Source organism: Mastigoproctus giganteus, chromosome 9 (genome assembly GCF_048544385.1).
Source record: "Mastigoproctus giganteus isolate SK-2022 chromosome 9, ASM4854438v1, whole genome shotgun sequence".
In the NCBI taxonomy this organism is placed as follows: domain Eukaryota; kingdom Metazoa; phylum Arthropoda; class Arachnida; order Uropygi; family Thelyphonidae; genus Mastigoproctus; species Mastigoproctus giganteus.
The window spans coordinates 183,787,711-183,811,632 of NC_143583.1; the positions used below are offsets into that span (position 1 = coordinate 183,787,711).

The following is a 23,922-nucleotide window of genomic DNA, read 5'->3' on the forward strand; positions in this document are numbered from 1 at the left end:
TTTCTAATGGCTTTGCATAACTCAGTATACTCAATTTTCTCCCTGTCAGTGTTTTTTTTGCTCTTCATTTGTCGTCTTCGATTCATCATAAGTGTTTCTTGACTAATTTTTTCTTCATTGGATTTTTTTTTCTCTATAGGTTTCTTGGGCTTTCACTTTCAGAAAGTTGTAATATTCCTCGTCGATATATTGGTCCTGAGCAGTCTGCAGAAGCTCAAACTTGTTCTTAAGTTCCAGTACATACTGCTTTTTCTCCTCCTCTGTTATCTCAAAGACCTTTGTATTATTTACTCGAGTCAGTTTTTTCCTTCCTTTCCTACATCTATATCAAGTGTACATCTTACCATTCTGTGATCACTTCCAACATTTACCTTTCTTTTCTTTCATATTTCTTTCACCAATTCCAAAATTTCCTATAGTTCCTCTTTCTGCGCTGTTTTGCCTTTTTCCAACCTTAGCATTGAAGTCCCGCATAATAATAGTGGGGTGGGTTTTCTGCTCATCTAGAAGACTCAATTTTGGTGTACATTTCTTCAACCTCTTCATCATCATGGCTCGATGTTGGTGCATAAATCATTATAATCTTTAGCTTGTACCTCTTAGAAATCTTTAGTGTTAGTCTTGACACCCTTGGTGATGTACTTTTGAATTCCAAAATGTTGTTTATGAATTTAGGATATGCGATGGTCATTCCCTGACCTTTCCGCATCCTCCGTATTTGGTGGTGATGGGCTCGAACCCCGGTCTAATCAAGAAGCGAGTGCTACACACTGCTGCTCCTTCCCACGCTGCTTCGCCTTCAAAATGTTGTTTTTAAAATTTTTATGGACCAGAAACCCAACTTCACCTTCACTCCTTTCACTGTTTCCATTGGTGTACAGCAGATTTCCACTTGATAAACTTATAAGTGATTCATTTCTTCTTCTTGTTTCAGCCAAACCAATGATATTCCAATTCACATTTTCTAATTCTTTTTCCAGCTCTAATATCCTGTCTTCACCGAAGGGGTTATAGATTGGATCAATGGTATAATGAAATGAATTTCAATTTTAAACCTATAGTATTACTATATATATCTCATAAAATGAAGAAAAATAAAATGAAAAGGATGAAGTAGCCATTCAAATGAATGCAAAAAGTTAATTCTTTAATACACATACTGAATGGGCTACAGAAAATTACACAACTTTACTACATCCTGGTTTTATGTCAGTCCCCTTTAGAGACAAGACCAAGCAAAGTAAAACAGAAAAAAAGTCTAATTTACTTAGAAGTGAATACTATAGTGTATAATACATACATATGTAATTAACAATACGTTTGCATAAAATATGTTTATGTTATAATCCTGATTATTCAAACACCCTTTTTTCAGCAAGCACCAGCTGTTAAGTGCTTTCAATTTACAAATATCTTGAATTAATTTCTGTATTCTGAAAAGAAATTTTCATACTCATAAAATTCAATAAAGTTGAGCCCAAGAACATTTCCTTTGTTTATGAATTAATAGTCAGCATTTTATAGTCTTTTTTATGGATAGCAAGATCTCAAAGGAATAAAGATTACATTTCGAAATTATATTTTCAATGTGAATTTAGAACAAAGACATTATGCAGAATTAAATAACATTCTAATTTATCACAACAGATAATGTAAAGTGCATCCAGTCTGCTTTTGATGATGATCTTAATGATGTGCCTTATCAAGTTTATTTTTGCACCTCCAGAGGACAAGCAGAATGCTTTGATCAATTAACTTTAGTTGATGAGAGGTTAAAGCCACTTATTACCAAAATTATTTTTCATATCTGGAATGGGCACTATGTTTTTTTTTTAAGTCATCAATATGCCTCCATATAAAAAAGCTTCACACATAGAACTGTCTGACCAGTATATTCTGAAATGACTGTTCTCATTTCAAAGTAAGAACAATCCACTAAAGTAGGATAATAAAAGTGTGTAGAATTTAGCAAAAAATAAATAAAATTACCTGATTTTATTCCCAGCCAATTTTCAGTTGTATGTATTCTTAGAAGTTCTTCTAAAAGCTAAAAAGGGAGAAAATAAAATCCATTTTATTATTCACATGATTTTATTCTGTTTTTTGATCTATCACACATGCAATTGGACAGGATGAACCTAGTCAGCCTTATTTTTTACATAGTGAGCAAACTAGGTTTGCTACTTAAGGAATCAATCTCATTATGGAGGCACATCACCATGTCACCTCAGTATTGCAGTACTCTAAATAAAAAGCATTGCTCCAAGAAAGAAGAGTGTATTTAGAGTGTATGTCATTACCAATGCTGTGGTTTCAGCTTATTTTGGGGATTCACTGGCAGATAAGTAGAAACGAAGACCCAAACAACCCATTGAGATACAAAGGGAGAAAATGAAAGAGACAAATGCTTCATTCTATGAGAGCTAAAGAACATAAGTGTTCTACAGCTCTTGTCACATGAGGTTCATATAACATCTTAAAAAAAAAAAAAAAAACACAACTTTCAACTTTCACAATTTTCAACAAGTGGCTTTAACCTCTCATCAACTAAAGTTAATAGATCAAAGCATTCTGCTTGTCCTCTGGAGGTGCAAAAATAAACTTGGTAAGGCACATCATCCTGCTTGGCACTGATTTTACATGATGTACATTCCTTAAAGTTAATGCACACCCATTTACCTATTCCTTTAGGAGTGTGGCTCTATATGTTGCCCATATTCAATGGTAGCTGTTATCACATTCTGCTACATCTTTCCAAGTGTTTTTCTCAGTCAACAGCTACTGTGTTCATACTGGTGACTGTGGGAACCATGAATCCTACATATCCCTGCAAAAATCCTGCTTGTGTATGATGACATTGTCATCTCGGACCATTCTATTATTATCTGGATATAGGCTGACCGGGCTAGCCGGGTAGGTAAAGTGCCTGCCTGGCAACCCAAAGGTCGCGGGTTCGATTCCAGCCTCGGGCTTGGATCAAAGTACTGCAAAAACCTTGGGAGGTGCATCATGGCCATAGAAGCCTATGCGCCAACAACTACAAAAAAAAAAAAAAAAAAAAAAACTGGATATAATAGAAACAATCTGATTTGTAATAACTTGAATATAGACTGAGTTTGCTTTGCATTAGCAAACCCCATTGTACAGGAATGGACTGGTTACAGTAAGAAACAGAAAATATAAGATTGTAGTTCGCACAAGCAACCACTTTTTGAATATTCAAGGAAGAATGATCAGCATCAAGATCTTTCCAACTTCAAACATTGAATGATTGTGGAGGAACAAGATGTGCAGGTGCCAGTATCTCAACAATGGCCAACATGGTTAAATGCTTCCGTTCTACGGTGTCATGAGTCTACCATGACTAGCCCAACAGCAGTCAAACAACCAGACAAAGGTCACATGGGCAGCATCATGTGGTCAACACCCATGGTGAGTGTCATACCTTGTCTCATAACACAGCAGCAATGCAGCACAGTGCTGAGCTAATCACCTAGTACAATATAGGAACAGCAAGACTGTCACAGATACCCATGCTTACTGTGAGACACAAGCAACTGCACATCAGCACTAACAATGGACATATGGAACCTGCCTGGTCTGGTGAATTCCATTTCCAACTGATGGATAAATCTGCATTTGGACAAAAGACATGGTACCTGGATGCATTGTTGGTGTTTGATAGGCTGGAGGTGGTGGTGTGGTGTGGTGTTATGGTTTGGAGCCTGTTTTCATGGCATGTCTGAGTCATCTGATCACTGTTAATCAATGGGAATTGATGGGAATGCCCACTATTCTGTTGTCACAAACGAAGTACACCCCTTCGTGATGACAGTGGTCCAGACTACTCCGGAAATTATCAACAAGACAATACTGCATGCCACAAGGTTTCACATTGCTAACTGGTTTCAGGAACATGACAATGAATTCTCCATCCTCCCATGGCTGCCCAACTCACCTGATATCAACCCAATTGAGCATGTTTGGGACCTACTGGAAAAGTACATCCAATGCTACAACCATCTGCCTGACTACTTCAAGACAATCTGAGGTATTTGAGCAGATTACAAACCATTAACAGACAGCACAGATTTTTGTGTTGCCTTCACTCAACAGTGAAGGCCTCCACCAGGGATGCTTAAAAATGGCAGCACTGCATGATTATTGAATTATTGAGTATTCCAATAATCATGCAATGATTATTGGAACACTCAATAATCATACCTTTCATGAATATTTCTTTTGCTTTTCCCACAGCAAAACACTAATGATGACAGTTCTACTATGCAGCTCTACTCAAAAACAAATTATGTTTATACATTACTAAGTGATATACTGTTCCACTTAGATTCAAAAGAAGACACCTGCATTTTGGGATGTGCTGATCCTTTAGTATTTTGTTAGGGAAATGTTTTCATTCTCAAAATTTTATATTCTATCCCACTTATCAACTTAACATAAAGGAAAAGAGAATGGAATATTTCTGGGAAGTAACATTAAAAAAATTTACAAAATTAATTTCAAATATTTCAATCATAGCTTCCTCAGGGTTGCACACAATTCTGAATAGGGAAATTAAAAGTCAAATGTATTCTCTGTGTGTGTTCATGTGGTTTCTCTTTGCACCAATGTGTCAAAGCTTTTATCCCCCCCTTGACATGAAAGGTAATGGAATCTACCTTTCAGGAGGTAGGTTCCATTACCCCTCATACAATGTGTGGGTAAGAAAACAGAAGATACCTAGAGACATATATAAGAAAGGAAAGAAGGAAGATTGTTTCAGAGAACAGAAATAGAAGGGATAAATGAGAAAGACATAGACACAAACTTTTCACTTCAAACAAAATCTGAAGAAGTTAACTGCAAGCAGGAGGGAAACAGTGGTCATTTTTTTGGGCCAAAACAGGCAAAATAATTAACAAAAGGAACTTTTTCGGGGGGGGGGGGGGAAGATCTTTGCAGAAAACAGACTGGAGATTTTTCAGAAAAAAAAAAATATTTTTTTAAAGCATGTGAAACCACACAAAATAGTGTTTATTTCTAGCCCAAATTATTTATAAAACCATCTCATGTGATATGATGGCTTGTAACGATTGTAAACTACATCTTTTTTGAAAGATTCACTTGAAATTCATTATTATTTTTGTATAATAAATACAAAAAGTAATAATACTTAGAATAGTGAGTTAGAGGCCATGTCTAATATTCAAATTTTGTGTGCTTCACAGCATGGAAAATTTTAAAAAAATTGTATATGGCAGTGAATAATAGCACCTAATATGTGCATATATTTTTTAAAACTATTCATAAATATAATATACAGAAATGTATGCGCATGTTAAATTTTAAATTTTGTATGAGTCTAACAGTTTCACCTTCCTATAATACTCTTTTTTTAATCTGACAGAATGTGAAATGTGAACCTACAGTACCCTAATGCAATGTGTGGGTAAGAAAACAGAAGATACCTAGAGACATATATAAGGAAGGAAAGAAAGAAGATTGTTCCAGAGAACAGAAATAGAAGGGATAAACGAGAAAGGTGTTTTTTAAATATTTAATTTTTTATTGAATACTAAAAAAATGCATACAATAAGTATTGCATCCATTAAGAAAGTAAAAAATACCAATATACAATACCAATTATAATACCAATACCATATAATTACAATAGAAAGGAAAAAATATCAATTACACCAAGCAGAATTCAAAAAACCCAGAAATTAAAATGAAAGTAGAAAAAAAATAAATGTCAGATGTAGCACCACCACCATGTCTGTAACAATCAGAGGCACCACTACTGCAGGATTAAAGGAAAAATATCTTTGTCATCAGTTCTCTTTACTATAAGGATTTTAATATTTAAAAATGCACTGATACATGCAGTGCAACATGATATAACAGGAGTGTCAAGATCTTAAACACCCACATTATAGCCAAAAATAAAATTTATCCCATTTTTTTCCCTAATTTGTAATATGAATGTGTAATGACCAAAAGGCACAAAATATTAAGCAAGTGTTTTTATTACAAGCAAATTTCATTCATGTTCTTTTTTTTTTTTTTTTTTATTTTACCACTAGTGAACAAAATGGGTTAAATTTTTCATATATCAAGAGAAAACATGGAAGACAACAAATGTCATGAAAAACCGATGAAAATATGGACTGGGTGAGGACATTGATTAGAAGTGACCATCATTTAAGCATTAAAATAGTTGCATCAGAACCCAGTATGGACACAGAAGCAGTTAGACAAATTTTAACTGAAAATTTAGTCCTGAAAAAATCTCTCATGCCTAAATTTTCTCTCACTTCTGAAAAACTCTCTCTTCCCCATTCACTCAGTTCCAAGTGGGAATGATTAGCACATGTCATTTTATTGCTGGCAAACACATGTAAAATATCCAAATTAATATGGATTTATCTCTTGTTTTCACACCAAAAGATATTTTATGTAGTTTCATAACAAATTTTATCTTTATTCATGGCATTGATCAACTTTTGCCATGTCATGCCTTCAAATCCTCATATCACACAGTAGCCTGTCAGCTAAAATGTGCCAGGGGAATCTCAGTAACAGTAAAAGGGAGCTATTTGAAATGAAATATCTGTTTGCACATAATTATTCTAGTTGTTTTTTTGGTTTTTAGGAGCATTAGCAACTAAGGCCATATTGCTCTGGGGACATGTGGTGATCATTCCCTGACCTCTCTGTATCCTCCGTATTCGATGGTCATGGGCTCGAACCCTGGTCTAATCAAGAAGCTTGTGCTACGCACTGCTGCTCCTACCCACCTGGCTACGGAGGCGCCAGTTATTCTAAGTTCTCCCTCAATGAACATAGAAGAGAAAGTAATTGTGTGACATCAAAGTTGTTGACAGCGATTGTTCTGCAGTAGGTGCACTTGTCTCCCTAATCATCTTTATGTTCATTAGGAGGAAGGAAAATAGCAATGAACAAAAGACATGAAATATTAAACAAACTTTTTTATTGTAAGCAACTTAACATACAAAATGAGGTTGCTCTGTAACATACATATGTTACAGAGCAACTGGAAACCAAATGCTCTATAACATACTGCAATATATTATAGAGCAATTGGTTTTGCACTATAACATGCCCTTTTGGCTGACTGATGTTTGTTGAAAGAGCTCATCCTTGTTTTTCTCTCAATGGGGTGACACATGCGTGGAATTTTCACAAATCTCAGTGAGATCAGGCTTATAGAAATTCCCCTTCAGGATGCTCACTCATAAGCAATATTAAACTTAAAGAAGGGGGTACTTCCTCATTTTGTGGCTGGCAAGCCTGTGTGAAACTGACCATGTCAGAAAGAATATTTTTATATTTATCTTTAGCTTTCACCACTGAAAGCAAAATATAAATTTCCTTTCGTATAAAAGTATATAAAATTTTATTTATATATTTTTTTGGCATGGGTTGGCTTTTGCTGCCCGAAGGCACATCTGCATTCCCCCATCTCTGTACAAACATGCTGGGAGAGGAGCAATCCCACAATAAAACAGTTTAAAAAGGAGCCATTGTAAAGGAAATAATATCTGTCTGTACGTGTTGATATCAGTTTTACAAAGTTCTTCATCTCTATATGAGAGGGCAGAGAAGAATGAATTGCTGCTTAACACTGTAACAGTTAGTATATAGCTATAGGTGTTGTTTAACCAGCTTCAAATGATGCTTGTATAGTTTTCACATGTCTCAATGAGATCATGAATATAATAATAATGGATCAAGTTTGGGGTCAGTCATAACAGAGCAGGAGATAACTGCAGTGTTAAAGGAAATGAAGGGAAATAAGTCAGTACATACGGATGAAGTCCAGTGGTGTTTAAAAGGTTATTAGGGGAAGTGAGCTTAAGAGAATTAACAGAATTATATAGGTTAATGTATGAGTGTGGAGTAGAAGGATTCGAGGAGGAAGGGACAAAAGATTTGAGGACTGCATTAGCATTAGTAGAGGCATTTGATGCAAGAAAGTAAGCTTATGCAGCATCAGCTAAAAAAAAAAATAAATAAATAAATAAATAAAAAATAACCACTTCCACTTCACCCCTCTGTTCGTTCGAAATACCTGTCCAGCTGAGCCTTAAACTTATTTAGGCTATCAACTTCCACGACAAGGGATGGAAGTTTATTCCACCAGCCAACCACCCGCTGGCTAAAGGCAAATTTCCTCACATCTATCCTACATCTGTCTTTTCTCAATTTGAATTTATGCCCTCTCAGGTGATTATTCTGAGCAAGAGGAAGAATCTCATCAGCATTGAGCATGCTCAAACCATTCAAGGCTTTATACACCTCTATCAGATCACCTCGCCTGTGCCTAGTCTCCAGACACTGGAATTTGCAAAACTTAAGCCTTTCTTCGTAAGAGCACCCCTTTGTTCCATTCACTAATCTTGTTGCACTTCTCTGTACTCGTTCCAGCATCTCTACATCCTTCTTGAAATGAGGCCTCCAGACCTGTATACAGTACTCTAGGTGTGGTCTGACCATTGCCTTATACAAGGGAATAATCACCTCCTTATCCCTGCTAGAAAAATTCCTATATATCATCGACAATACACCATGAGCTACTCTTGCAGACCGTCTGCACTGCTCAGAAAACTTCATATCTGCCTGCACAACCACCCCAGGTCCCTTTCATTCTCTACCACTGTCAGTGTAGTACCACAGAGTTGATACGTTGCTCTGGGGTTGCTGTTTCCTATATGTAGTACTTTACATTTGTAAATGTTAAACTTCATTTGCCCCCTCAAAGCCCATCTGCTCAACCTCTCCAGATCCTGTTGCAGTAGCATAGTGTCAGCAGTGTCCTTGACAACCCTGCCAACCTTCATATCGTTGGCAAACTTGGACATTAAGCTTGATATACAATCATCAATATCATTTATAAATACAGAAAACAATAATGGACCCAATACTGAACCCTGAGGGACTCCACTAATAACATTAGTCCACGATGAGCAGTGTCCATTGATTACCACTCTCTGTCTTCTCCCCCTCAACCACCCCTTTATCCACAGCAGCAATTTGCCTCCAATGCCACACTGCTCCAATTTGTGCAGCAGTCTTCCATGTGCAACAGTATCAAAAGCCTTTCTAAGATCCAAGTATATAATATCAAAGTTATTCCCTGCATCCAGTTCTTTTGTGACTGCATCATAGTATCCAATCAAGTTGGTCAGGCAAGACTTCCCCTTAACAAAACCATGCTGTGTCTGAGCTATGACTGAAGTCTTGTCTAAATGATCCTGCAGTGCTTCTTTAACCAGTGCCTCCATTAATTTTCCAGGAACAGAAGTTAAACTAACAGGTCTATAATTATTTGTGTCGCCCTTTGATCCTCCTCTGTGAATTGGGGTTACATTTGCACATCTCCAGCCCATGGATACTTCCCCTGAGTCCAAGGACGCTCTCATAATTATGGCTAAGGGTTTGCTTACTTCCTTTGCTGCTTCCTTTAATATAACTGGATAGATCCCATCCACCCCAGGTGCCTTTCTTGTATTTATCTTCAACAATTTCTCCTCCACTTTCTCTCAGTTATTACAAGATTCTCTAGCTTACTGCCAGAGTTGAATACACCTCTGGCATTCCCCTCGCTGAATAACTCCTCATGTGTGAATGTCGATGCAAAATATTCATTCAGTTTGTTAGCTACCTGAGCAGGATCATCAACAGTTGACCCATCGATATCAAGTGGACCAATCTGATTCATCCCCTTCCTTCTAGAGTTTACATAAGTAAAGTACTCTTTGCTGTTTTTCTTTGCATCCCTTGCCAAAGATTTCTCGTAATCTGCCTTCGCTTGCCTAACCTCCTTTGTAACTTGGTTACAGATCATCTTGTATCTATCATGGGCTTCTGTGTCACGTGTTAATTTGTATGTATCCCATGCATTTTTCTTCTCTGCCATATGTCACATTAGTTCATCTGACATCCACTTAGGCTTAAACCTTGAACAATATTTCTCAGTTGGTATGTAAAGCCTAGTAGTTTCCAAGATAAGTTCTTTGAATGCTTCCCATTTTGAATTTGATGTTGGTAACATCATCAGTTGGTCCCGCTGTATAGAATTTAAATACTGTCTCAGTCCATAGTAGTCGCCTTTACAAAAGCAATAACCCTTCCCTTTACCCCTAATGGTAGTTACTTCTTTGAGTAAATCCCACTTCAGCACACTGTGATCACTGCCACCTAGTGGTTCATTTACCTGCAGATTCTTAATGCATGAAGAATCACTACTCATAATCAAATCAAGAGTATTACTCCCTCTAGTTGCCTCCCGAACATGCTGATGTAGAAACCAATCATCCAATAAATCCGCAAAAGCCTTGCTAGTGTGTGAGTGACCAGCCCCCAAATTCCAGTCAATATCTGGGAAATTAAAATCCCACTTTATAAGACTCTCTGATTTACTGGCCCATTCTATTTCCCCGTACAGTTTCTTATTATACTCATCAGAGTCATTAGGCCTATAGCACACTCCTACTCTCAATTTTGATCTACCAATGCTTATGTCACACCAAACTGACTCGACACTGCACTGTCCAGCAATGTCGACTGGCTTCACTTCCTTGGATTTTATGTATTTCTTAACTAATAGCATAACCTCTCCTCCCTTCCTACCCTGTCTATCCTTTCTGTAGACATTGTACTCCCCAAATTCCAGTTCTGCATTCCTTATATCTGTGTGACACCACGTCTCTGAAATCCCCACAATATCTGCCTTTGATGTTTTGAGCAATACCTCAAATTCATCAAATTTATTTACTCAACTCCTAGCATTGGTGTACTCGCAAGTATACATGCAGCTGTTCTTTTTCTTAGCTACCCTAACACAACCGATGTGTTTATTTGTACCCCAATGATTCCCAGCAGTCTCTGAACTATCCTGCATCTTATTTTGCAGCCTGCAGCTCATTCCAATAGAAGCAGTGCATGAATCACTTTCACCTCTGTCAGTGGCTACTGTTAATCTATTAGTCCTTGTAGCCCCCCAATCTAGCAGTTTTCCGACCCACCTAACACTGCTTCGATAGCATCAGCAAACATTCTTGCACCCTTTCTATTTAAGTGTATCCCATCCCTGTAGAAGCAGTCTCTCCTGTTAACAAGTACAGACCAAGCTGAAAAAAATTCTACCCCTTCGAGCCTTGCACAATCCTTCCAGGGCCGAATTGATCGACAGGGCTCTCATCATGTACTCCCTCCTATCATGTCTGGGCAGAATTGCAGACACTTTAATGATATCACTGAAAAAGAACACCCAAGCAGTGAAATGTAATGATTTTATAGAGTGGTAGAGCATGCAGCAAAAATAATACTAAGAATATTAAATAGAAAGATTAAAAAGAATAGAGGAAAATGTGGGAAAAGAACAGTCTGGTTTCAGGAAGGACAGTGGAACAAGGGATGTAACAAGAGCAATGAGAATGTTGACAGAAAGACACATGAAAGCGAACAAAGAGATTGGGTTAAATTACTGAATATACTGGAAAGGATACAAGTGCACTCAAAGAACTGAAGAATAATGAAAAGGACAAGGTGACACTGGAAGCATAAGGACAGGATGAGGTGTAAGATGGGGGTCTTATTTGCCCCCAACTCGATTTAATATATAACATAGAAAAAAATTGGTTAGAGGCATTTGCTAAAGTAATATTGATGAGGGAGAACTGCATTATGGAGTGAAGATGAAGGCAGATTCTAAGGAAAGATCACAAAAATTGGTTAATAGGCTAAAGGAAAGTTGAGATTTTTTGATGAAAACAAATATTGAGAAGATAAAAGTTATGAAAGCAGAAAGAGAAAGATGTTAGTTCAATACTGGAAAATGGGAGGAAAGAAAATAGAATAGGTGAGTATAGATAATTGGAAAGGCTAATGGTGAAAGAAGCCAAGAGCAGCAGAGAAAAAAAAGAATAAGAATAGCAATAGATAAAGAAAGCTTTTGAGAAATAAATAAGGGTATTATGCGAGAGATTAGGAATTGGTTTAGGAAAATTATTGGTATGATATCTGGTATGAAGTGTAGTACTTTATAAAGCACAGATATGGACGCTGAGAATGAAAAATATAAGATTGGAAAGTTTTGAGATGAGGATGAAAAAGATAAGCCAGGCTGATAAAGCGAGAAATTAGGTATAGAAAAGAGTGGGTGATAAGAAATGTTTGGCTGAAATAATTGGAAGGCAGAAGAGAAATTGGACCGGATATGTTGAGAGGTGAGGAATCAATGAACTGAAGGAAAAGTTGAGGAGGAAGTGGCCCAGAGGGAGACTGAGGGAAACCTACAATAGATAAATTGAGAGGGGAGAGTGAACATAGAGAGATGAAGAGAAGGGCTACAAAAATATGGAGAAGTAATTGAGTGTATGCATGAACTTGGCAAAACACCAATAATGAATGACTTCAAATTATACACTGTTACAGATAAATTTTCACATCACTTTGATCTTTTTCCAGTCTATACAAATTATACCACATTTTATGGCTGCATAAAAAATACATAAACTTGACTGTTATAAAATTGTTCATTTGGGGGACTCTGTTCTTGAATTAAACTGTCATAAACTCATGTTTCAAAAAAAATAAAATAATACATACCTGATCTTTTGTTTTTCCTATATCACCATTTTTTCCTTTTTTTGGTCCAAATACTTCATGGTTATATAAAGGATCATTGACAATAGGATAACCTAAATGGAAAGCAAAAGGAATCACAATTTACAATTGCAAATCAATAACTAAAGGCAACACTTGCTGAAATTATGAAGTATGCTGAAAGGAACCAAAATAAAACCACCTATTTGGGGGGGGGGGACTTGGCAGGGCAAACAATTAGGCATTGCATGGCCACAAGTACAGCTGGCACATAATTATACAATGTGACAAACAAGAAAAGTCTGTATTATGATAAACATAATTCTTGGAAGGAGGTGTGTTCATCTCCAAAATAATGCATCCAGTGGGCTTTTCCTAAGCTACAGCTGGGAGGGGGAACATTAACAAGAATGGCAGAAAGGGCAAAACAAGCAGCTTGAACAAAACCTGTGGTGCAAAACTGATGGCAAATGAATGACACAACTAACAACAGGAAAACAATGGTTAGTTGTGCCAAATAAGGGTACAATGCATAACTTTTAGAAATTAAAAATCAGATGACTTTTTTAATTGATCAGGCTAAAGGCAGAATGCTTCAAAACTGTATGACAATGTCCAAACAGTGTTCCTGGATTTTTTCTTCCAAATTAATATCATATCAAGGTATGGAGAATCCTTAAGAACTATGTAGACAGAGCATACATTGAACGAATATCATATACAGCAATGGGCAAATTATGCATATCATGAAATGCAATAAACTGTACTTTAAAAGTTCTTTGCCTGTTTGTGATTTCTTGCTTATTATGCTCAATTACATAGTGCAGTGAAGCATCTCTTAACGAATACTTTTCAAAGACTCAAAGCTTGGGTCCAGCAGAATTAGAAGTTACACATATGACATTAGTTAGTACATTTGCATCATTACTACATAGTTGAATTTTTAGACAAACCAAATAAATCATATTGTGAAATCGCAATTTCACAATATGATTTGTCTAAAAAATTCAGCTATGTAGTAATGATGCAAATGCACTAACTAATGTCATAGTTTGAGGTTTTCTGCCCTAAAATATTATTAGATAAAATATTTTTTTTTTTTGTAGCTTCAGTCCATCTAATTCAGCCTTTAATTTCTTATAATTCAATGCATCACTTAGGTTTTTTTGCCTTCTTTCCTTGTCTTAAATACTTCTCTTTCTTTCTATCCTAGTTTGGATAGAAAGAAAGAAACAAGGTGCCAAACTAGTAGATAGTTATCTACTAGTTTGGCACCTTGTGTTCTTTACATTTTCATCAGACAGCACGCTGCCTCTAGCTTAATTATTATAACTCTACTTATATATGCTATGATCATTATTTTCATAACTGCTTCAGCAACGGCAGTGTGCACTTTTCTATTGGCTGGGGCAGCCATAGGTTTAAAAAGCACATATCGGTCCCTAAGTGCTACAGGTGTCTCCACTTTAGGCATATGTCCCATACCTGCAACCAGTGTGAGACCACCTGCAGCCACTGTGCTCAAAAGGCGCATGTTTTTAAGGACTGCCCGAACAAGGAACAGTCACCAACCTGCACAAACTGCATGGCTGCTAGGGCACCACACGATCATTCGATTCATGACACAAACTGTCCAGTATACAAAAAAGTGAGGAGCCTTTACCAAATGAGTAAATTATGGACAGATACCCCACAAAAAATAGACAACGAGAGCTCAAGTTACTGCAATTAAATGCACAGAGAGTGAGAATAGTTGCAGAACAACTAAAGATCAAAGCTGAAGAAAACCAAATTGATGCAATGATATTGCAGGAACCCTACGTCCACTCTGGGAACGTTGTGGTATATCCCACTTCATATAAAATCATTCACTGCACTGAAGACCATTATTCATAGGTAGCTGTTGTTGTGAGGAGTCCGGTGACCAAAATCGCACCATTATGTACCTCCATCAGCGCCTGTGCACAGATTATGACATCTCTCGAGTCCCTATATCTTCTTTCACTATATTCTCACCCAGGTGAGAATATTTCTACTGCAGTCTCCGTCATCCAGGAAGCACCTCATCTCCTCCCAGGTGGGCGGTTGCTGATAGGCATGGATGCTAACTGCCACTAAGCACACTGGCACAGCTAACTCCAGACAGAACACCAACCAGAAATGGTACAAGACTTGAAGATTACATCATTTCTTCTGATGTGTGGATTCTGAATCATCCAGGTCACCTCTCCACCTTTAGCAGCTCCCTCTGGAAGAGCACAATTGATGTCACTATAGCAACACCTGACATTGAAAGTGAATTATGGGCTGTTGTTGTTGTTGTTGTTGTTATGGGATTTCTGGCACAAGGGCTACATAGGCCATATTGCACCTATCAAAGTAAGTAAGTATACATGTGATAACTGCTCTGGGAGCAATTAGAGTTGGTCATACATTTTAATTTTTTTCAAGTAGGTGAAAAATTCGGAGAGTTTTGCGTCATTACCTATGATGCTGTTGAGTGACAAGAGGTTTGAGATGGAGCTGAAAGTAGACTGTCGGGCAGTGTCGAACAAGCTACATTCAATCAGAATGTGCTTCACTGATAGCGGCTGCAAACAGTGCGTGCACTGAGGAGGATCATTTCCTGTGAGCAGAAACATATGAGTAAGGTGAGTGTGGCCAATTCGGGTTCTGGCTAGAAGTACTTCTTCCTTTCTGATTTTACGGAGGCTAGAGGTCCATAATTGTGGTTCAGGTTTCAATTGAAACAGTTTATTATGTGTTTGCTTTTTCCACAGAAGAGTCCATTGTTCCATACATATTTCCTGTATTTTATGTTTATAATCAGGATAGGGAACAAGATCATTTGATAAGGTTACGTTGGAGGGATGCTTTGCAGCATGATCAGCGCACTCATTTCCAGGAATACCGCTGTGACCTGGGATCCAGGAGAAGACAACAGTGCAATGTTGCTCATGGAGATGTATCAGTTCTTGTCTTATTAGCTTTACCAAAGGATTGCAAAGTGAGGTGTTTGTGAGAGCTAAGAGAGCACTCTTGGAATCAGTATACACTATCCTTTTATTCGTTGACAGGAAGGAAATATTTTCCAAGGCAAGTTTAATTGCATAGAGTTCAGCAGTATAGCTGCTGCATTCAGCTGGAAGTGGAATAGAAACAGTTGTATTAGGGAAGACAGCAGCTGCACCCACTTTATTGCCCGACTGAACCGTCAGTGTAGATCTTAGAAAAGTGGGAATAATTTTCTTCATGGACAAGATGCAACTGTCTGATGTTAACATCTGCTACAGCACCTTTTCCCCATTTTTCAAAGTAATCATCATATGAAGGAGTTAAGGTAATCCATGGGGGATCCTGGTCTTTTAAATCTCTGATGATATTATGAAAGGAAATATTCCAGCATTCTAATAGGTTCTGTAATCTGATACCAGCAGGTCGGATTGTTCTGGGTTTGTTTCCATAGTGTGTTCTCCACTGCGGATCATACAGTAGTGGCCAAATAGGATGAGTGGGGAAGCTTTTAATTTTAGCCAAGTAGTTTAACAGTAACATCTTTCTCCTGATACAGAGTGGAGGTTTGTGAGCCTCAACATACAGACTTTGAACAGGTGATGTTCTGTATGCACCCAGGGCAATCCTAAGGGCAGTGTGCTGGATTGGAGCAAGACGAGCCAAAGTACTCTCTCTAGCACAGTACTAGACAGGCGCTCCATAATCTAGGCGAGATCTAATTAGAGACCTATACATGTGGAGCAGGGTGTACCGGTCTGCACCCCAGGATGTACTAGAGACGACCCAAAGTATGTTAATTTTCTTAAGGCAGGTGGTTCGTAGGTGTTTAACATGCTCCTGAAAATTTAGATTCTTATCAAAAATTAGCCCTAGGAGACGAATACTGTTAACGATTGGAAGAGGATGATTGGCCAAGTGTAACTCGGGTTCTGGATGCATTTTGCGCTTGTTGCAGAAGTGCATGGCCATAGATTTGTGTTTTGATAGTCTATATCCATTTTGTGTCATCCATAGTTCAATATTATTTATTGATATTTGTAATTGCCTCTCAATATAATTTATAGTCTGAGAATGGCAGGACAAGGTAAGATCATCAGCATAAATATATGAGTCAGTGTTTGGAATGCTGTTTGTGATATTGTTAATTCGTATAGCAAATAGAGTGGCACTGAGGACAGAGCCTTGAGGGACACCTTTTTCTTGTCTGTATGTGTGAGACAGAGCCTGCTGATATCGAACTTGGAATGTCCTGTGGCAAAGGAAGTTTTGGATAAAATATGGTAAATGCCCTTTCATATCTATAGAATGGAGATCCTTTAGGATTCCATAACGCCATGTGGTATCGAGCTTTTTCTATATCGAGACACACCATGACGAGATGTTGATTCCTGATAAAAGTGTTTCTTATGTTTGATTCAGCCTTTATCATGAGATCTAAGGATGATCTCTTCTTCTGAAAGCCGAACTGATTGTTGCTGATTATGTTTCTAGACTCAAGGTACCACATCAATCGACGGTGCACCATTTTTTCTAAAGTTTTACTTAAGCAGCTGGTTAGAGAGATTGGTCTGTAGTTGTTAGGGATCGAATGATCTTTTCCTGGTTTAGGGATAGCAATTACATATGAATGTTGCCAGGAGCTAGGAAATGTGTGTTCATAAAATATCCGATTGTAAAATTTTAGTAGAGAGGATAACGATTGCTGATCTAGATTTTTAAGCATTACACAGTAAATTCCATCAGGGCCAGGGGCACTGTTGTGGGAAATATTTATAGATTCTTTCAATTCTGATAGTGTGAGCGGTTGATTATAGGGTAAACAGTAGGTAGTTTTGAAATTTAGTTTGAATTTCTCAGCATCGGCTTTAATTTTTTGGAATGATGGATGATACGCAATGGAGGCGGACAATTCAGAGAACACAGTTCCTAAAGCATTTGCAATATCTTCTGGATTAGAGATCTCCTTCCCATTCCAATTAAAAATAGGTGCAGGTAATGTAGGGTATTTACCATTTAGCTGCCTTATTTTTTTCCATATTATTCTGGCTTCAGTGTCTTTATTGATTGATGAAGCAAATTTTATCCAAGAGTCCTTTTTAGCCTTTCGCCTGATGTACTGTGCTTTGGCTTTAAGTTTCTTATAATTGATAAGGTTGGCAGTGGTAGGGCATTTTCGGAATAAGTTCCATGCTGCATTCTTTTCTCTTTTCACCTTATTACAATCATCGTTCCACCAGTGATTGGTATGTCTACGATTTCTTAATTGAGACTGTGGGATGGCAACCTTTGAAGCTGATAGTATCTGAATTGTGATATGTTTTGTGACAGTATTGATAGAGGAAGACTCAATGATGTGATCATCAAAAGAGATATGACTTTTATATTTTGTCCAGTCTGCTTTAGAAAATTTCCATTTCATTTGTGGATCAGTTGTTTTGGAATTCGTGGTTTGAATTCTGCATATTACTGGATAGTGATCACTGTTGAGAAGATTGTCAAGTGTTGTCCATTCGACACTTGGGAAGAGGATCGGAGAGCAGATTGAGAGGTCTATTGCAGATGGTGCTCCAGTAGGAAAATGAATGTAAGTGGGTAAACCTGTGTTCAGTAATGTTAAATTCTCTCTGTCTAGTAGTGTCTCAATGAGTTCTCCGCATCTGTCTGAGACGGGGGATCCCCATAGTGGATGGTGTCCATTAAAGTCTCCTAACAGGCAAACTGGTGACGGTAATTTCAAAACAAGGTTTTCTAGTTCATGAATCGTACATTGCTGATTGGGAGGGTGATATATTGAAATGATCGTTAAAGAAATGCCAATCATTACACAAGCCACAACAGCTTCTAAGGCAGTTTGAAGAGGAATTTGTTTACAAGGAACCCTTGAGTCTATGAGTATGGCCACTCCACCATGAGCACTGTTTGTCCTGTCTTGTCGAAAAAGAGTGTAATATTTAACTGACACGGACACTTGTGGTATTAGATTTGTTTCTTGTAGGCATATGCTCACAGGATGATAACGATCAATTAGTTCATATATGTCGTCTATGTTGCTACGAAAGCCTCTGCAATTCATTGAACTATGTTGTTCATTGTGTTGGTTTTGAATTAGAAGTTGAATCTGTCTGTTTTTTAATGTTGCTCAGCTTGTGACAGTCAATTTTTATTTTGTCCTTTTTTGAAAAGAATGGACGTGTCCATGTCGTCTTCTGCATGAAGATCTAGAATGGGTTCATTACAAGTATTGTTTTCTGCAATATCCATAGCTGTGTTATCAGATAATTTCTTTCTAACATGAACTGAATTTTCCTTCTGATCTGCAGTAACTGGATCTAATTTAGCAGTAGATGGTATTGAGATTGGGATATTGTTTGTCCTATCTACTATTTGGTGTTTTGTTGACTGTGATGCAGGTGATAGCAATGATCGAGCCCAATCAGAAATTGACACTTTTGGTGGGACAGATATATCTGTTTGCGTTGAAACTGTTTGTTGTCTTTTGGATGCTTCAGCATATGTACGCTTAGGCATGTTTTGTAGTAGGTTCTTTCTAGCTTCAGGGTATGTGATCTTGTTCTCCACTTTGTATTTTGGGATTTTTTTCTCCAGCTTCCATTGCTCACAGGATCTAGAAAAGGATGAATGGTTGCCTTTGCAGTTTGGACACCGTGATGATTCAGCATTACAATCAGTACGGACATGTTCTTTTGATCCGCAGTTTGAGCAAACTGAATCTCCTCGGCAGACAGTTTGGGAATGTCCAAATTTCTGACACTTGTAGCATCGAATAGGATTGGGTATATAAGGACGGATGCGACAGTTTAAGTATCCTGCTTTTACTGATGAAGGAAGGTTTGGTGTAGAAAAAGTGAGAATGATGCTACGAGTAGGAACAAATTCTCCATCTTTCTTCACCATTATTTGTCTTGCTTCAGTAACTTTCTGGTCTTGGAGTTCTTGAACAATTTCCTCCTCTTTGACGTTCAACAGATCCCATTCGGAAATTACTCCTTTGGAACTATTCAGGGTAGCATGAAGAGATACTTTAGCAGGAACTCCACCAAACGATGTAAGTTTCAGAAGGGACTCAGAATGTTTACGATTTCGACTAATAGGTCGCCAGGCTTCAGTCTTCTTACCATTTTTGGTGATTCAGCTACACTTTCTAGACATTTCGTGTGATATAAAAAGGAGACAAAGTACCCAAAGACTGATTCGTTAGGGAATGCAGTATGAGGAAAGATGGATATTCCATTTGAGGTACATCTGTTTTCATCCTCTTCCGTGTTTGATAGTCAGAGTCAGTTTGTTGCAGATCCAAAGAAGCAGGTTTTACAGTCTTGAGAGGTGGAAATTTTTCGGTTTCCATAATTGCTCCTTTTGGCCCCGGAAGGATAACTTTTTCTTCCAGGATTCCGGCCCCGCCACGGGGAGGCAGGAGCAGTACCAAGAGGTGACCAAGCAGCTGTTAGTTGTGTTAGCGAGAGAAAAAAAAGAAACAGAAAGGTGACTTTCCTTTCTGGGCCTTTGCCTACTACCTGTAGTGCGAAAGAGCTACTCTAATAGAAAATGAGGAAAACGGTATTTAGAACGAAAAAGAATTATATCTGGCAAAAGCTCTTTAGGAGGATCGCTTTAACGAACGCACTGAAATCGCTTGGCCATGGAACACTTGGCACCTGGGGCCATGGGCTGTTCACAAGTCATGGACGTCAGACCGCAGACCGATCACCTTCTCTCTTGTTCATTCAGTGGAATGCACACCACCAGGGACATAGTGAGATACAACAAAAAAGCAGATTGGCGCTGATTCCAAGAGGAATTGGGCAAGTTTCTCCCAGAAGACATCCCACTACCTATTACACTCACACCTGAAGAATGCGTTACCAAGGTAACAACTGCCATCAGGAGTGCCTGTGATGCTTCCATCACGCATAGAAGGCAATACAGGTACATGGTCCCCTGGTGGAATGCAAACTTGAGAGATCTTAGAAGAAGAGTCCACCTAGCCAGGAAGATGTTTCAATCAGTCTGAGTACACCTTCCCCCCCCCAGAGAGGGAGCTGCAGCATGGGAGGCTTACCGTGTGATAAGAAATGCATACTCCAAAGAAATATGCAGATGTAAGGAGTCATGGCAAACTCTAGTTTCCACAGTGGGAAATGGCAATCCATAGGGCATTGTATTCAAGATCATTATAAACAGGCTCCCCAGAGGTGAAGTTTTGGACACCACACTAGCCAGATGGAACCTCAACATACTCTTGGTCTGATTCTCTCAACAACGTACTGGATAATATCTACCCAAATGATGACCTGGCACCGACACTGGAGCAACAAGAAATCATTTACAGAAACAGGGCATACATATCAGATACTAGTGAACCACCCTTCACATCCCTGGAGATGAATTTGGCCCTGACCAAAACGAAGTAGGGTAAAACCCCAGGCTTGGACTTGCTGGAAGTTGACATAGTAAAAAAAATTCGCAGAACACTATCCTATAATTCTCTTAAGTTTATTTAATATATGCTTTACTGAAGGAACTTTTCCCAACTTCTGGAAAGTTGCAACACTCAAGTAAATCCTAAAACACCCAAAAAAAAATCCTGACTTCTTACAGACCAATAGCCCTGCTTTCTGTTTTTGGCTAAACTTCAAGAATGACTTTTGCTCTCCCACCTCACCAACAATTACCATCTCCGCATCAATTTGGATTTAAAACAGGCTGCAGTACAGATGATGCTATCCACAGATTAATCTCCCTAGCTACCCAGACAAGAATCTAAATACTCTCTAGCCATAATGGTGGACTTTGCTGGGGCCTTCAATCAACTATGGTGGTCCAGCCTACTTTATAACAGTATAAAGTCCTACCTCAGTAATAGAACAGTGCAGGTAACTACTAAATACCAAACAGACACCAGGAATATACTGTGAGGCTGTCTTCAGGGCTCTGTCCTTGGGCCATTTCTTTGGTCCATTGTCTTGGATGAGTTCCTGGGGATGGATCTCAGCAAGGTCAAGCCCATGGCCTTTGCCGATGATCTCGTACTGGTTGTTCATTCTGGTACAAGAGCCACATTGGAAGTACAAACCAACTTTGCACGGGGAAAGCTGCAAGACTGGGCCGCCATGCACAAACTAACAATCTCCAGTGAAAAAACAAAGTCAATCCTTCTAAAAGGAAAGCTCCAAATCCGAAGGCCACTAGTGATGAAAATTAACAACACCCCGATCCATCTCTACACAGAAATCGAGTACCTGGCTCTGTATCTAGACACCAACTTATCCTTCCACCCCACACTTAAAATAGCTGACAGCTAAAATCCAAAATTACACTGCAATGATAAGGCAGATTAGTACAGCGGATCGGGGCCTAAAGAATAAAGCTCTATCATTAATATATAAGGTAGTATATGTCCCAATTGCGTGCTATGGAGCCTTCATCTGGTGTGGAAAGGCAATCCTGGAAAGGAACAAGTGCAAGCTTGAATCCATTCAAAGATTTATGTTACTATCGGTTACCAGGGTGTGCTGTACTGTCAGCACCCCTGCATTACAAGTCAATGCAGGATATTGACTATCTAAAAGTTGTCAAGAGAAGTTTCTTCCAGTGCCTAAAGAAGGGAATCCCAACGCAGTTGTTAAATCTGCAGTTGGACCATGCAAATGACCCTAAACAAGAGAGAAGAAAACTTGCAGACCACCAAAACCTCTGGTGAGAAACATGAGATATAATGCCGAAAGGAGCAATCACCAAAAGGTTTATTCCCTCAATAAGTTGCACTTTCCTGAACCCTCCTCCCTGGTACTCACCTGGATTGCAAGTCACCTTCCTGATTACAGGACATGGATCGTTTCAGCAAAAACTGACAGCCATGGGAATAGAAAATAACGCATATTGCCACTGTGGTGAAGAGGAGTCCTGGGAATACCTTATGTATGAATGTCTCATGACAACACCAGACTTCAATTCCTCACAGAGATAAGAGGAAACCCCCGCAATCAGGAGTCAACTTTACTACAAGAAGAGGCCACATACCTAGCCTTATCACGTTACACCGAGGCTGCATTCAATTATAGAAGAGCTAGACTTGTGGAACTCAGGACAGAACAGAATAACAGAAACAGAATAACTTCTTGACATGATGTTATGAATATGTTTTACCATTTTATGTGGCAAGAGACTAGTTTTTACCACCCCTGCTAACCCCGAGTGGGATAGGATAACGCAAGCACCCTGGGTGCAGGATTTCAAAAACAATTTGCCCTGTTAACCAGATAAGGGTAGGATTCATGCTAGCTCTCCTCAGAGTGCAGGATATTCAGAGAGAGCATGGCGTGCACAGAGCACATGCTCCTGTGACTTCCAACTCCCTTCTACATCACTTACCTTCGCCTCACTTAGAGTGGACTGCCTTCCCTATTGGTCCATTCCAACTACTGTTCCCCACATTCTGACTTCTATATATATATATTATTTTTTTAATGGCCTCTGTCAGGAAGCTCAGATGGGACCCTACTCAGTGGGACCCTACATTCAAAAATGTGCCAGAGTAGGGTCCCAATGGGTGAGGGGGGGGGGCATGTGGCCAAGCAGCCAGAGACACAACAGAACAAAGCACAATAATACATAAACCAGACATTACACTTTTTCTGGCTCTGCAGTAGTTCTGCATTCCATCACAGAGTACATACGGCGCAGATGTGAGAAACCACTGGTGTCGCCTGACCCTAAATACTATGCCACTATTTCCACTTTTCTGACTGAGGAAAAATTTAGCTATGTATTTGTATATATGCTTTACATTGATTGCAAGCTCATTTTTTTTAAGAAATGAAATTCTGTTTACAGCAGAGCCATGTCCAAAAATCTAAAAAGGGAGAGGTTTTGATCCATTTAAGGATCAAAACCTCTCCCATGAATATAGGCTAAAACTAGTAAGTGACCTAATTTTCCATAATGAAAATGAAATACTCTAAACAAAGGAATTTATATTCATTTTTACTAAAAGTTACTATTTATTAAAAGTTAATTGATACATAAATATGTAAAATGATAATTGATAAAAAAAAAAATAAAAAAAAAAAAAATACTAAGCATCAACCAGTTACAGTGAATTTCATTTTTCCAAATTATTAAAACTGCCTATACCGACCTCTGTAAAGTAGCTACCGCTGTATAATACACACCATGACCCCACAGTAACTGCTTTAGAGAGGTTTCAGTGCATTGGCATTTCAAAACCTTTACATTACATGACCTAGCTGAAGTCAA

The 23,922-nt window shown here is 38.4% G+C and overlaps 1 protein-coding gene across 1 annotated transcript in view; it reads right to left on the reverse strand.

The window, feature by feature from the left end:
* RluA-2 (RluA pseudouridine synthase 2) overlaps positions 1-23,922 on the reverse strand; it is a 137,602-nt gene that overhangs the window by 10,612 nt on the left and 103,068 nt on the right. The window contains exons 10-11 of the mRNA XM_090381048.1: positions 12,634-12,725; positions 1,990-2,047 (exon numbers count right to left, since the gene is read on the reverse strand). Coding sequence (XP_090237174.1) covers positions 1,990-2,047; positions 12,634-12,725 — 150 coding nt within the window. The remainder of the gene's footprint in view (positions 1-1,989; positions 2,048-12,633; positions 12,726-23,922) is intronic.